Genomic DNA, 16,736 nt, shown 5'->3' with positions numbered 1-16,736 from the left:
TTTTAGATAGTCCTGAAAACAGTGCCAATAAATTATACATCTGGAAATTTGACTATGTTAACACTTCTGAAATATGCACCTTTATCCAAACATGTGTTTTTCTGCTATCACACAAACAAATCAAGGTTGCCGTGCCACTGTAGGCCTATCTATACTGAAAAAATGTAAAGTGTTGGTCCCATGTTTCATGAGCTGAAATAAAAAGTCCCAGAAATGTTCCATACACTCAAAAAGCTTATTTCTGCAAAATGTTGTGCACACATTTGTTTACTTCCCTGTTAATGAGCATTTCTCCTTAGCAAAAATAGTTAATCCAATTGACAGGTGTAGCATATCAAGAAGCTGATTAAACAGCATGATCATTACACAGGTGCACCTTGTGCTGGGGACAATAAAAAGCCCCTTTAAACTGCCGTTCTGTCACACAACACAATGCCACAGATGTCTCGAGTATTTATGTATGTAATAAAGCCCTTTTGTGGGGAGAATGGCTGGGCCTGGCTCCCAAGTGGGTGGGCCTATGCCCTCCAAGGCCCTCACATGGCTGCACCCCTACCCAGTCATGTGAAATCCATAGATTAGGGCCTAATTAATGTATTTCAATTGAATGATTTCCCCTATATTTCAGGGGATTCTGTGGAAAAACTTGGCATCGGGAACAGCTTTTGGAAGAGTTGATTATGCCACTTGCATTTTAATGAAAACATATCATATCCATTTGAGACATCTGAAAATCGATGCCACTATGATAAACATACACTCATCGCCCTCTAGTTTGATTCGTGGAAATTGTCACCGAAAAGTATTTGGCCAATGGTCGATTAGCACGCTGAATGCTCGTGGACAGAGATGTGTCCAGCAATTGGTGTGCCGACGTCACAAACATCAGCCCGTTTAACGGGTTGAGGCTCACACGCGACTCAATCTGTGTTACCACCAGCAACAGAGGTGGTGGTGTTGGGGAACGACAAATTGTTATTACTTTTTTTTTTTTTCCCCCCCTGCAGTGGCTGTCAGAACTGTATCGCCGGCTGTCACGGGGAACAAAGAAAATGATACCCTCTTGTCTTCATGTGCAGCAAAACTAACAGATAATTCCAACTAGCTAGGTGACATGGTATCCATGTATCAAATGAATCCGTAGCATTCCAGGTGCTTGAGAAGCCTTGGCTTTAGTTCTGAGAGAATACACCGTTTTTATTCTCCTTGCAGCTCCGTTGCGCATCAGAAACCGCATATCAGAAGAGCATCGCAAGAGTACGGCAACATTTTGTGGACTGCCTGCGAACTCCCGCTTGATAGGACTTAAAAGCTGTGGTGTATGAGTTTTATTTCGTTTATCTTGTTTGGAATATTTCAAAAAACAATGTTGCGCGCCACAGCAAACACGCTGGTGCTTGGGTTGTTTTTTGGGGGATTCTTGCACAGTTTGGAAGTAATCGTTCCAGCCAGAGCCATCGACGGTAAGCAGCACTGATTTGCAAATATCACCATAACTAATTGTCTTTTACGCGCCTGTCCTTACTGCCTTTTGTTGAACCACTTTCAAAAAAGACCGTTTGAATCACTTAGGCAGACATTATTATTGCAAATAGCCTTATGTCTGCCCGGTGCATTGCTACATGGAATACACATTTGCGCTCAAGTGGTTAGGCTGTGGCAATTTAGTTTTCAATCAACAGACACGCTGTGGAGGTGTGACGTGAGCAGCAAGGAAAGTCACTTATTTGTGTAGCCTACCAGCCATTGGAATGAACATCTGTTATCAATTGCCACAACTCCGTTGAATAATCGAGTTATTTTGTTGCGAATGTTACATTCTGTGATATTCCTCACAGAAAACGATGCAATACATTGCCACATCTGCATTCATGTAACTTGGTCTTTGGTTACAGACAAAATGTAATCGGTCATTAAGTAGCCGTTCATTTTGACATAAGACATGAAGGTGAGGGTTAAGGCTACTATGTTGCAACTGCTTACTGGCGTCCACTTTCAGCTCCTTATCAATATCAAATTAGTACTGCATTGATTGTCGTTAAATAGGCTACATCTCATGAAATACCTGTAGCCTACCAGTTCTTTACTCAATTTCATGTAGCCTGTATTGTGTAATTCTTTAAACTGCAAGGCCTGCTTATTTCATGAGTCTGCTCAGTAGTTTATTTTCACCAGAAACACCAACGCAGCCGCTTTCCTAAAGAAAGCGTACAGGCTTAAAGCCTCTGTATTCCAAGCCACAGCTCCTCATCCGGTCTCTTTTCATTCAATGCAACATGCTGATGAGGGTGATAAGCATGAGGCCTTCTGGAAGGCTCACCAACTTTAAAACAATATACACTGCTCAAAAAAATAAAGGGAACACTAAAATAACACATCCTAAATCTGAATGAAATAATCTTTATTAAATACTTTTTTCTTTACATAGTTGAATGTGCTGACAACAAAATCACACAAAAATAATCAATGGAAATCCAATTTATCAACCCATGGAGGTCTGGATTTGGAGTCACACTCAAAATTAAAGTGGAAAACCACACTACAGGCTGATCCAACTTTGATGTAATGTCCTTAAAACAAGTCAAAATGAGGCTCAGTAGTGAGTGTGGCCTCCACGTGCCTGTATGACCTCCCTACAACGCCTGGGCATGCTCCTGATGAGGTGGCGGATGGTCTCCTGAGGGATCTCCTCCCAGACCTGGACTAAAGCATCTGCCAACTCCTGGACAGTCTGTGGTGCAATGTGGCGTTGGTGGATGGAGCGAGACATGATGTCCCAGATGTGCTCAATTGGATTCAGGTCTGGGGAACGGGCGGGCCAGTCCATAGCATCAATGCCTTCCTCTTGCAGGAACTGCTGACACACTCCAGCCACATGAGGTCTAGCATTGTCTTGCATTAGGAGGAACCCAGGGCCAACCGCACCAGCATATGGTCTCACAAGGGGTCTGAGGATCTCATCTCGGTACCTAATGGCAGTCAGGCTACCTCTGGCGAGCACATGGAGGGCTGTGCGGCCCCCCAAAGAAATGCCACCCCACACCATGACTGACCCACCGCCAAACCGGTCATGCTGGAGGATGTTGCAGGCAGCAGAACGTTCTCCACGGCGTCTCCAGACTCTGTCACGTCTGTCACATGTGCTCAGTGTGAACCTGCTTTCATCTGTGAAGAGCACAGGGTGCCAGTGGCGAATTTGCCAATCTTGGTGTTCTCTGTCAAATGCCAAAAGTCATGCACGGTGTTGGGCTGTAAGCACAACCCCCACCTGTGGACGTCGGGCCCTCATACCGCCCTCATGGAGTCTGTTTCTGACCGTTTGAGCAGACACATGCACATTTGTGGCCTGCTGGAGGTCATTTTGCAGGGCTCTGGCAGTGCTCCTTGTACAAAGGCGGAGGTAGCGGTCCTGCTGCTGGGTTGTTGCCCTCCTACGGCCTCCTCCACGTCTCCTGATGTACTGGCCTGTCTCCTGGTAGCGCCTCCATGCTCTGGACACTACGCTGACAGACACAGCAAACCTTCTTGCCACAGCTCGCATTGATGTGCCATCCTAGATTAGCTGCACTACCTGAGCCACTTGTGTGGGTTGTAGACTCCGTCTCGTGCTACCACTAGAGTGAAAGCACCGCCAGCATTCAAAAGTGACCAAAACATCAGCCAGGAAGCATAGGAACTGAAGTGGTCTGTGGTCACCACCTGCAGAACCACTCCTTTATTGGGGGTGTCTTGCTAATTGCCTATAATTTCCACCTGTTGTCTATTCCATTTGCACAACAGCATGTGAAATGTATTGTCAATCAGTGTTGCTTCCTAAGTGGACAGTTTGATTTCACAGAAGTGTGATTGACTTGGAGTTACATTGTGTTGTTTAAGTGTTCCCTTTATTTTTTGAGCAGTGTATAAGCCGAAGGAGTTTGCAATTGCCCGAAGTCGGGATGGCTCCAGTGTTGCACAAGCCTTCTGTGCTGCCCATAACTTTGTTTTATACATTAAAGCGTCTCCCAACCTTGATTGGACACCCCAAATTACTAGCGTACACTTCAGTGGCCCTAAATCTGGAACTTCTGGAAACAATTACCCGTGCACGCCTCCGTGTGTGTTTGGTAATACAGGAAAAGGGCGTGTTCAACGAGGTGTCAGACTTTAAGAATGATTCTTGAGTTAGCCAGTTGCACTTTTTGTCCCAGCACTGCTAAACATAAGTTGTTTTTGTTCAGGGTAATGCATTGTTGGTACCCTAGAATGTTCCGTATGCCCTAAAAGCCCCCCTTCATAATTTAGGTACTCATTATCTATTCTAAAGAACTGCTAATCACAGATGTTGGGTTTGTCTGTAAAACATTTAGGAATTATCATCTGGGACTCATAATTGCAATCTAAGTAATTTAGTTGGTGATGGATTATAAATTGACAATACTGGGGATATAGGTCTACATGCCTCTTCAAATCATGCATTTCTCTTCATGAAGACTACCGTCCCACCCACGGTTCACACTATTCAACAGCCAGTGAAAAAAATCAGAGCACCAAATTCAAAACAACAAAATGTCATAATTCAAAGTTCTCAAACATACGACTATTTTACACCATTTTAAAAGGTACATTTCTCCTTAATGTAACCACATTGTCCGATTTCAAAAATGCTTTACGGCGAAAGCATAAAGTTATATTATGTTAGGACAGGTACAACACAAGAAAAACCACACAGCCATTTTCCAAGCAGGAGAGGGGTCACAAATACCAGAAATTCAGCTAAAATTAAGCTCTAACCTTTGACGATCTTCATCAGATGACACTCCTAGGACACAATGTTAGACAATACATGTATGTTTTGTTCGATAAAGTTCATATTTATATCCAAAAACAGCATTTTACATTGGCGTGTGATGTTCAGAAAATATTTTGCCTCCAATACTACTGGTGAATCAGCACAACAATTTACAAAAATACTCATCAACATTGATAAAATATTAAACTGTTATTCAAAGAATTATTGATAACCATCTCCTTAATGCAACCGCTGTGACAGATTTAAAACAAACTTCACGGGGAAAGCACACTTTGCAATAATCTGAGTACGGCGCTCCGAAACATACACCAGGCAATACAGATACCCGCCATTTTGGAGTCATCTAAAATCATAAATAGCATTATAAATATTCACTTGCCTTCTGATGAAGATCAAAGGTACTTCCAGGAATCCCAGGTCCACAATAAATGTTGTTTTGTTCGATAAAGTCCATAATTTATGTCCAAATACCTCCTTGTTGTTTGCGCGTTCAGTAAGCTACTCCAAATGTAGGAAGCGCGCCAAAAATTTCACGACAAAGTAAAAAAAAAGTTATATTTACGTTCGTTGAAACATGTCAAACGTTGTATAGCATCAATCTTTAGGACCTTTTTTAACATAACTTCAATAATATTCCAACTGGACGATTCCAATGTCTTGAAAAACGTTTTGGAACACAGCTACCTCATCACGTGAACGCGGGCCACAAAACCCATGTCATTTTCTGAGTCAACTTCCCGGCCTTCTTGTTTGCTCTCTGTTCACGGCAAAAGCCTGAAACAAGGTCCTAAAGACTGTTGACATCTAGTGGAAGCCTTAGGAAGTGCAAAATGAACCCTAAGTCACTGTGTGTTAGTCCTTGCCTACAAGCACCAGATTTCCCACTTCCTGGTTGGATTTTTCTCAGGTTTTTGCCTGCCATATGAGTTCTGTTATACTCAGACATCATTCAAACAGTTTTAGAAACTTGAGTGTTTACTAATAATATGCATATTCTAGTTCCTGGGCCCGAATTAGTAGGCCGTTTAATTTGGGTACGTTTTTCATCCGGCCGTGAAAATACTGCCCCCTACCCAAGAGAGGTTAAGAAAATGGACACTCAATTGAAGCCCCAATTTGGGGCATTTCTTCACTGCAGAGGTGTTAAATTTACATCACAAGCTTGTTGACATCCCCAGAGCCAAAAGGGGTTTGAAGGGGAAGAGAGACCATATGAAACAGAGGGCCCTTACCCCTCACCCCACCCAACCCCAACTCTCTAAGGAACATCTGGATAGAGAAAGGTCATTCATCTGGGAAGTATGTGGAGTGGTGGGGATGGGGATGTGTGGGGTGAGCGGGATGGTTACCCCTCACTCACTCCAGATGGAATTCTCAGTTGTTCTTGGTGCTGACAGTCAAGATGAGGAAGGAGGAATTATTTGCATAGACGGATGAGAGGAGCCATGAACGTGGAAAATGGGTGAAAGTCTTAAAACTTAACGTTGACAGTACTGGCTAAAGGAGAGTTCCGCATTCTCCCATTCTTGCCTCAACTCTCTTTCTCCACTCCCTAGTCCTGCCTCTCTGCTCCAATACCATGCTCTTGTTCAAGTTGACTCAATGCACTCAACCCTCAGTTAACATGGTGCTGCCTGGCTATTTACCTAAGTCAGCCAAGTTAGGCACACTAGCTCAGGACTTGCATTGCAGCATGCCACCGCCACCCGCCTAGGTGGACTGGAATAGGGTGGGCCTGGGATGTGGGACATATTCACTTTATTGAATAAAATTTCATACACATGTGGCACCACTTACAAGGGATGGGTGACATCGCCCCATAATGGAAATAACTATCAGGATTACGGTATAAAGCATATGAGCACTCCTATTACACTGAACAAAAATAAACGCAACATGCAACAATTTTACTGAGTTAGAGTTCATATGGGGAAAAAAATAAAAATAATTTATGTGGATTTCACATCACTGGGAATACAGATGAGCATGTTGGCCATAGATACTATTTTAAAAAAAAGGTGGGTGTGGATCAGAACCAGTCAGTATCTGTTGTGACCATTTGCCTCATGCAGCGCGACACATCTCCTTCACATAAAGTTGATCAGGCTGTTGATTGTGGCCTGTGGAATGTTGTCCCACTCTTCAATAGCTGTGCAAAGTTGCTGGATATTGGCAGGAACTGGAACACGCTGTCGTAAACGTCGATCCCAAACTTGCTCAATGGGTGACATGTCTGAGTATGAAGGCCATGAAAAAACTGGGACATTTTCAGCTTCCAGGAATTCTGTACAGGTCCTTGCGACATTGGACCGTGCATTATCATGCTGAAACATGAGGAGATGGCGGCGGATGAAGTGCACGACATTGCATCTCAGGATCTCGTCACGGTATGTCAGATCAAAATCAAATGTTATTAGTCACATGTGCCGAATACAACAGGTGTCGACCTTAAAGTGAAATGCTTACTTACGAGCCCCTAACCAACAATGCAGTTTTAAAAAATACGGATAAGAATAAGAAATAAAAGTAACAAGTAATTAAAGAGCAGCAGTAAAATAACAATAGCGAGACTATATACAGGGGGGTACCGGTACAGAGTCAGTGTGTGGGGGCACCGGTTAGCTGAGGTATTATGTACATGTAGGTAGGGTTATTCAAGTGACTATGCATAGATGATAACAACAGAGAGTAGCAATGTGATGTACTGGGCCATTCACACTACCCTCTGTATTGTCTTGCGGACGGAGGCTGAGCAGTTCCCATACCAGGCAGTGAAGTGACCAGTCAGGATGCTCTCGATGGTGCAGCTGTAGAACCTTTTGAGGATCTGAGGACCCACGGCAAATCTTTTCAGTCTCCTGAGGGGGAATAGGTTTTTGCCGTGCCCTCTTCACAACTGTCATGGTGTGCTTGGACCATGTTAGTTTGTTGGTGATGTGGACACTAAGGAACTTGAAGCTCTCAACCTGCTCCACTGCAGCCCCGTCGATGAGAATGGGGGCATGCTCTGTCCTACTTTTCCTGTAGTCCACAATCATCTCCTTTATCTTGATCACGTTGAGGGAGAGGTTGCTGTCATGGCACCACACGGCCAGGTCTCTGACCACCTCCCTATAGGCTGTCACGTCGTTGTCGGTGATCAGGCCTACCACTGTTGTGTCATCGGCAAACTTAATGAAGGTTTTGGAGTCGTGCCTGGCCGTGCAGTCATGAGTGAACAGGGAGTACAAGAGGGGACTGAGCACGCACCGCTGAGGGTCCCCTGTGTTGAGGATCAGTGTGGAGGATGTTGTTACCTACCCTTACCACCTGGGGGCGGCCCGTCAGGAAGTCCAGGATCCAGTTGGAGAGGGATGTGTTTAGTCCCGGGGTCCTTAGCTTATTGATGAGGTCTGTGGGCACTATGGTGTTGAACTCTGAGCTGTAGTCAATGAATAGCATTCTCACATAGGTGTTCCTTTTGCCCAGGTGAGAAAGGGCAGTGTGGAGTGCAATAGAGATTGCATCATCTGTGAATCTGTTGGGGTGGTATGCAAATTGAAGTGGGTCTAGGGTTTTTGGGATAATGGTGTTTATGTGAGCCATGACCAGCCTTTCAAAGCATTTCATGGCTACAGGCTTGAGTGCTACGGGTCGGTAGTCATTTAGGCAGGTTACCTTAGTGTTCTTGTGCACAGGCACTATGGCGGTCTGCTTAAAACATGTTGGTATTACAGACTCGGACAGAGAGAGGTTGAAAATGTCAGTGAAGACACTTGCTAGTTGGTCAGCGCATGCTCACATTACACGTCCTGGTAATCCGCCTGACCCTGCGGCCTTGTGAATGTTGACCTGTTTAACCTGTTAGGGCTAGGGGGCAGTATTGACACGGCTGGATAAAAAACATACCCGATTTAATCTAGTTACCACTCCTACCCAGTAACTAGAATATGCATATACTTATTACATATGGATAGAAAACACCCTAAAGTTTCTAAAACTGTTTGAATGGTGTCTGTGAGTATAACAGAACTCAAATGGCAGGTCAAAACCTGAGAGATTCCTTTACAGGAAGTGGCCTTTCTGACCATTTCTGGAACTTCTTTGCCATCTCTATCTTTTACTAAGGATCTCTGCTCTAACGTGACACTTCCTACGTCGTCCATAGGCGCTCAGAGCCCGGGAAAAACCTGAATGTCGTCATCCCAGCCCTAGGCTGAAACACATTATCGCCTTTCTCAAGTGGCCGATCAAGGGACTCTGGGCTTAGGCGCGTGACCTGGCCGCCCCCGTCTTTGTGATTTTTTTTTCCCTCTGTTTGCCGAAAAGGAGATTCCCGGTCGGAATATTATCGCTTTTCTACGAGAAAAATGGCATACAAATTGATTTTAAACAGCGGTTGACATGCTTCGAAGTACGGTAATGGAATATTTAGAATTTTTTTGTCACGAATTGCGCCATGCGCACGACCCTTTACCATTTCGGATAGTGTCTGGAACGCACGAACAAAACGCCGCTATTCGGATATAACGATGGATTATTTTGGACCAAACCAACATTTGTTATTGAAGTAGCAGTCCTGGGAGTGCATTCTGACGAAGACAACAAAAGGTAATCAAACTTTTATAATAGTAAATATGATTATGGTGAGTGCTAAACTTGCCGGGTGTCTAAATAGCTAGCCCGTGATGCCTGGGCTATGTACTTAGAATATTGCAAAATGTGCTTTCACCAAAAAGCTATTTTAAAATCGGACATATCGAGTGCATAGAGGAGGTCTGTATCTATAATTCTTTAAATAATTGTTATGCTTTTTGTGAACGTTTATCGTGAGTAATTTAGTAAAATGTTAGCGAATTCCCCGGAAGTTTGCGGGGGGTATGCTAGTTCTGAACGTCACATGCTAATGTAAAAAGCTGGTTTTTGATATAAATATGAACTTGATTGAACAAAACATGCATGTATTGTATAACATAATGTCCTAGGGTTGTCATCTGATGAAGATCATCAAAGGTTAGTGCTGCATTTAGCTGTCTTCTGGGTTTTTGTGACATTATATGCTAGCTTGAAAAATGGGTGTCTGATTATTTCTGGCTTGGTACTCTGCTGACATAATCTAATGTTTTGCTTTCATTGTAAAGCCTTTTTGAAATCGGACAGTGTGGTTAGATTAACGAGAGTCTTGTCTTTAAATAGCTGTAAAATAGTCATATGTTTGAGAAATTGAAGTAATAGGATTTTTAAGGTTTTGAAAATCGCGCCACAGGCTTCAAGTGGCTGTTACGTAGGTGGGACGAATTCGTCCCGCCTAGCCCAGAGAGGTTGAAGATCTTACATCGACTGTGGAGACCGTGATCACACAGTCGTCCAGAACAGCTGATGCTCTCATGAATGTTTCAATGTTATTTGCCTCAGAGAGCATGAAGTAGTTAGGCTCGTTTGGTAGGCTCGTGCCACTGTGCAGCTCTCGGCTGTGCTTCCCTTTGTAGTCTGTAATGGTTTGCAAGCCCTGCCACATCCGACGAGAGTGAGAGCCGGTGTAGTACGATTCGATCTTAGTCCTGAATTGATGCTTTGCCTGTTTGATGGTTCATTGGAGGGCATAGCGAGATTTCTTATAAGCTTCCAGGTTAGAGTCCTACTCTTTGAAAGCCGCAGCTCTAGCCTTTAGCTCAGGGCCGATGTTGCCTGTAATCCATGACTTCTGGTTGGGGTATGTACGAATGGTCACTGTGGGGACGACATCACCGATGCACTTATTGATGAAGCCAATGACTGTGATGTACTCCTCAATGCCATCGGAGGAATCCCGGAACATATTCCAGTCTGCTAGTCTGCTGTAGGTTAGCATCTGCTTCATCTGACTACTTTTTTTATTGATCTAGTCACTGGGGCTTCCTGCTTTAATTTTTGCTTGTAAGCAGGAATCAGGAGGATAGAATTATGGTCAGATTTGCCAAATTGAGGGTGAGGGAGAGCTTTGTACGCATCTGTGTGTGGAGTAAATGTGGTCCACAGTTTTTATTCGGTCTATATATTTGCCATTGCTAAAGCAACTTGAATTGTCATAATGGTCCATTTTTTTTTTTATAGCTACCTTTTTTTCCCTTTGGTCAAGCCACAACTGAGCTAAATAAAACTTTTTAACTTACACTTAGGTTGGAGTCATTAACTCGTTTTTCAACCACTCCACACATTTCTTGTTAACAAACTATAGATTTGGAAAGTCGGTTAGGACATCTACTTTGTGCATGACACAAGTAATTTTTCCAACAATTGTTTAGACGGATTATTTCACTTATAATTCACTGTATCACAATTCCAGTGGGTCAGAAGTTTACATACACAAAGTTGACTATGCCTTTAAACAGCTTGGGAAATTGGCTTTAGAAGCTTCTGATAGGCAAATTGACATCATTCGAGTCACTTGGAGGTGTACCTGTGGATGTGTTTCAAGGCCTACCTTCAAACCCAGTGCCTCTTTGCTTGACGACATGGGAAAATCTAAATAAATCAGCCAAGACCTCAAAATCTTTTAGACTTCCACAAGTCTGGTTCATCGTTGGGAGCATTTTCCAAACCCCTGAACGTACCACGTTCATCTGTACAAACAATAGTACACAAATATAAACACCATAGGACCACACAGCCCTCCTACCGTTCAGGAAGGAGACGCGTTCTGTCTCCTAGAGATGAACGTACTTTGGTGCAAAAAGTGCAAACCAATCCCAGAACAACAGCAAAGGACCTTGTGAAGATGCTGGAGGAAACAGGTACAAAAGTATCTATATCCACAGTAAAACGAGCCCTATATCGACATAACCTGAAAGACCGCTCAGCAATGCCAGACTACGGTTTACAACTGCACATGAGGACAAAGATTGTACTTCTTGGAGAAATGTCCTCTGGTCTGATGAAACAAAAATGGAACTATTTGGCCATAATGGCCATCGTTATGTTTGGAGGAAAAAGGGGGAGGCTTGCAAGCCAAAGAACACTATCCCAACCGTGAAGCACAGGGGTGGCAGCATCATGCTGGGGGGGGGGGGGGGTGCTTTGATGCAGGAGGGACTGGTGCACTTCACAAAATAGATGGCATCATGAGGAAAGAAAATGATGTGGATATATTGAAGCAACATCTCAAGATGTCAGTCAGGAAGTTAAAGCTTGGTCGCAAATGGGTCTTCCAAATGGACAATGACCCCAAGCATACTACCAAAGTTGTGGCAAAATGGCTTAAGGACAACAGTCAAGGTATTGGAGTGGCCATCACGAAGTCCTGACCTCAATCCTCTAGAAAATGTGTGGGCAGAACTGAAAAAGGGTGTGTGCGCAAGGAGGCCTACAAACCTGACTCAGTTACACCATCTCTGTCAGGAGGAATTGGCCGAAATTCACCCCACTTAATGTGGGAAGCTTGTGGAAGGCAACCCAAAATGTTTGACCCAAGTTAAACAATTTAAAGGCAATGCTACCAAATACTAATTGAGTGTATGGAAACTTCTGACCCACTGGGAATGTGATGAAGGAAATAAAAGCTGAAATAAATAATTCTTTCTACTATTATTCTGACATTTCACATTCTTAAAATAAAGTGGTGATCCTAACTGACCTAAGACAGGGCATTTTTACTAGGATTAAATGTCAGGAATTGTGAAACTGAGTTTAAATGTATTTGGCTAAGGTGTATGTAAACGTCTGACTTCAACTGTGTGTGATAGATATATCTATTCTTTTTTATATTCCCAGCAGGCTTTAGGGGATGATTTTGACCATATGCTTAATTGGGGGTGTTTCTTAATGCAAATAGCCACGGTCTGGTATGACCTCTGAGGCTGGAAACCATTGATAAATACCAATTAATATCTCCTACGGGTGTGCATATGATGCTAGCCGAAAACGTTTGATTTATCAAACAATCCAATGTGTATGTACTAGAGGTCGACCGATTATGATTTTTCAACGCCGTTACAGATTATTGGAGGACCCAAAAAATGCCGATACTGATTAATCAGCCATTTTTTAAAATATGTTTTTGTATTTTAAGTTTTATTTAAATTTTTTAAACAATTTTTTTTACTTATTTATAATATAATTTAAAAAAAATTAAACAAATTATAAATGTATTTGTAATAATGACAATTACAACAATACTGAATGAACACTTATTTTAACTTAATTTAATACATCAATAAAATCAATTTAGCCTCAAATAAATAATGAAACATGTTCAATTTGGTTTAAATAATGCAAAAACAATGTGTTGGAGAAGAAAGTAAAAGTGCGTAAGAAAGTCATGTGTGTCATGTAAAAAAAGCTAACGTTTAAATTCCTTGCTCAGAACATGAGAACATATGAAAGCTGGTGGTTCCTTTTAACATGAGTCTTCAATATTCCCAGGTAAGATGTTTTAGGTTGTAGGAATTATAGGACTATTTCTCTCTATACGATTTGTATTTCATATACCTTTGACTATTGGATGTTCTTATAGGCACTTTAGTATTGCCAGTGTAACAGTATAGCTTCCGTCCCTCTCCTCGCTCCTACCTGGGCTCGAACCGGGAACACATCGACAACAGCCACCCTCTCGAAGCAGCGTTACCCATGCAGAGCAAGGGAAACTACTCTTAAGTCTCGGAGCGAGTGACGTTTGAAATGCTATTAGCGCGCACCCGGCTAACTAGCTAGCCATTTCACATCGGTTACACAAGCCTAATCTTGGGAGTTGATAGGCTTGAAGTCATAAACAGCGCAATGCATTGCGAAGGGCTGTTTGAATGAATGCTTACGAGCCTGCTGCTGCCTACCATCGCTCAGTCAGACTGCTCTATCAAATCATAGACTTAATTATAACATAATAACACACAGAAATACGAGCCTTAGGTCATTAATATGGTCGAATCCGGAAACTATAATCTCGAAAACAAAACGTTATTCCTGTTACATTGCACAACCTTTAACCTCTTACATCTAGACGTTCCGCTAGCGGAACACCTGCTCCAATATCCAATGATGGGCGTGGCGCGAAATACAAACTCCTCTAAAATCCGAAAACTTCCATTTTTCAAACATATGACTATTTTACAGCATTTTAAAGACAAGACTCTCGTTAATCTAACCACACTGTCCGATTTCAAAAAGGCTTTACAGCGAAAGCAAAACATTAGATTGTCATCAGAGTACCCAGCCAGAAATAATCAGACACCCATTTTTCAAGCTAGCATATAATGTCACAAAAACCAAAACCACAGCTAAATGCAGCACTAACCTTTGATGATCTTCATCAGATGACAACCTTAGGACATTATGTTATACAATGCATGCATGTTTTGTTCAATCAAGTTCATATTTATATCAAAAACCAGCTTTTTTACATTAGCATGTGACGTTCAGAACTAGCATACCCCCCGCAAACATCCGGTGAATTTACTAAATTACTCACGATAAACGTTCACCAAAAACATAATTATTTTAAGAATTATAGATACAGAACTCCTCTATGCACTCGATATGTCCGATTTTAAAATAGCTTTTCGGTGAAAGCACATTTTGCAGTATTCTGAGTAGATAGCCCAGCCATCACGGCTAGCCATTTAGACACCGACCAAGTTTAGCCCTGACCAAACTCCGATTTACTATTACAAAAGTTTGATTACCTTTGGTGGTCTTCGTCAGAATGCACTCCCAGGACTGCTACTTCAATAACAAATGTTGGTTTGGTTCAAAATAATCCATCGTTATATCCAAATAGCGGCGTTTTGTTCGTGCGTTCAAGACACTATCCGAAGTGTAAATAGGGGTCACGAGCATGGCGCAATTCGTGACAAAGATTTCTAAATATTCCATTACCGTACTACGAAGCATGTCAACCGCTGTTTAAAATCATTTTTTATGCCATTTTTCTCATAAAAAAAGCGATAATATTCTGACCGGGAATCTGCGTTTAGGTAAACAGACGAAAGAAAACAAGGCATGGGGTCGACGCGGGCACGCGCCTGAGTCTCACAGTACTGTAACCAGCCACTACCCAAACGCGCTACTTTTTTTCAGCCAGAGCCTGCAAAGCCACGATTCGGCTTTTTGCCGCCTTCTGAGAGCCCATGGGAGCCGTAGGAAGTGTCACGTAACAGCAGAGATCCTCTGTAATGGATAGAGATAATCAAGAAGGGCAAGAAATTGTCAGACAGGGCACTTCCTGCATGGAATCTTCTCAGGTTTTGGCCTGCCAAATGAGTTCTGTTATACTCAGACACCATTCAAACAGTTTTAGAAACTTTGGAGTGTTTTCTATCCAAAGCTAATAATTATATGCATATTCTAGTTTCTGGGCAGGAGTAATAATCAGATTAAATCGGGTACGTTTTTTTATCCGGCAGTGAAAATACTGCCCCCTAGCCATAACAGGTTAATGTTATGTCATAATTACGTAACATTCTGGCAAATTAGTTCGCAACGAGCCAGGCGGCCCAAACGGTTGCTTAAACCCTGACTGCATCCAATGAATGCAAAATGACACAATTTCACCTGGTTAATATTGCCTGCTAACCTGGATTTCTTTTAGCTAAATATGCAGGCTTTTTTTTCGCAAACGTGCTTTTGTTAAATCATGCCCCGTTTTGGCGAAGTCGGCTGTCTTTGTTAGGAAGAAATAGTCTTCACAGTTCGCAACGAGCCAGGCGGCCCAAACTGCTGCATATACCCTGACTCTGTTTGCAAGAGAAGTGACACATTTTCCCTAGTTAAAATAAATTAATGTTAGCAGGCAGTATTAACTAGATATGCAGGTTTAAAAATATATATTTGTGTATTAATTTTTAGAAAGTCATTGATGTTTATGGTTGGAGCAACGTGTACCTAAGCGATTATATGCAACGCAGGACAGGCTAGATAACTACACATGGTTGATGATATTACTAGTTTAACTATTGATTATGATTGTTTTTTTATAAGATACGTTTAATGCTAGCTAGCAACTTACCTTGGCTTCTTATTGCATTCGCGTAACAGGCAGGCTCCTCCTGGAGTGCAATGTAAAGCAGGTGGTTAGAGCATTGGACTAGTTAACCCTAAGGTTGCAAGATTGAATCCCTGAGCTGACAAGGTAAAAATCTGTCATTCTGCCCCTGAACAAGGCAGTTAACCCACCGTTCATAGGCCGTCATTGAAAATAAGAATGTGTTCTTAACTGACTTGCCTAGTTAAATAAAGTTTTTATTTTTTATTTTTAAATAACGGCCAAATCGGCATCCAAAAATACCGATTTCAGATTGTTATGAAATCTTGAAATCGGCCCTAATTAATCGGCCTTTCCGATTAATCGGTCAACCTCTAGTATGTACATTCTAAATTCCATTTGTAAGTATTTTAGAATAGTTTCTACACAATATTTGATGAAAAGGCCCCTGGAGATAGTCAGAATGCCAGCAGTATACATTTTGCACACATCCATAACACAATACCAATGAATGCAGAACATACTGCTCAGACCTACTACTGGCAATGTTGCAACTTAGGCCCTTCATCACTACAACAAGAATTCCAGGACTTGAAAAGATCCACCACCTCTCACTGGTAGGCAACAGAGTGCCTTAAATATAAGACAAAACACACATTACAATAAGAGAGACAACCACTACATAAAGAGACCTAAGACGACAACATGGTAGCAGCACAAAACATGGTACAAACATTATTTGGCACAGTCAACAGCACAAAGGTCAAGAAGGTAGAGACAAAAATACATCACACAAAGCAGCCACAACTGGCAGTAAGAGTGTCCATGATTGAGTCTTTTAATGAAGGGATTTGAGATAATAACTGTCCAGTTTGAGTGTTTGTTGCAGCTCGTTCCAGTCGCTAGCAGTGAACTGAAAAGACGACGAGCCCAGGGATGGGTGTGCTTTGGGGACCTTTTAACAGAATGTGACTGGGTGTTGTTTGTGGAGGATGGGGGCTGCAGTAGATA

General features: G+C 42.4%; 1 protein-coding gene across 3 annotated transcripts in view; it reads left to right on the top strand.

Moving 5' to 3' along the window:
* Nucleotides 1-925: 925 nt before the first annotated feature.
* Nucleotides 926-16,736, top strand: part of LOC106583141 (low-density lipoprotein receptor-related protein 1) — a 217,786-nt gene continuing 201,975 nt past the window's right edge. For all 3 annotated transcript variants that reach the window (XM_082967520.1, XM_082967521.1, XM_045705049.2), the window contains exon 1: nt 926-1,463. In XM_082967520.1, the coding sequence (XP_082823646.1) occupies nt 1,322-1,463 (142 nt within the window). In that variant the 5' untranslated portion in view covers nt 926-1,321. The remainder of the gene's footprint in view (nt 1,464-16,736) is intronic.

Source organism: Salmo salar, chromosome 22, assembly GCF_965601325.2.
Source record: "Salmo salar chromosome 22, fSalSal1, whole genome shotgun sequence".
NCBI lineage: Eukaryota > Metazoa > Chordata > Actinopteri > Salmoniformes > Salmonidae > Salmo > Salmo salar.
This window is presented reverse-complemented; position numbering and strand designations above follow the sequence as displayed.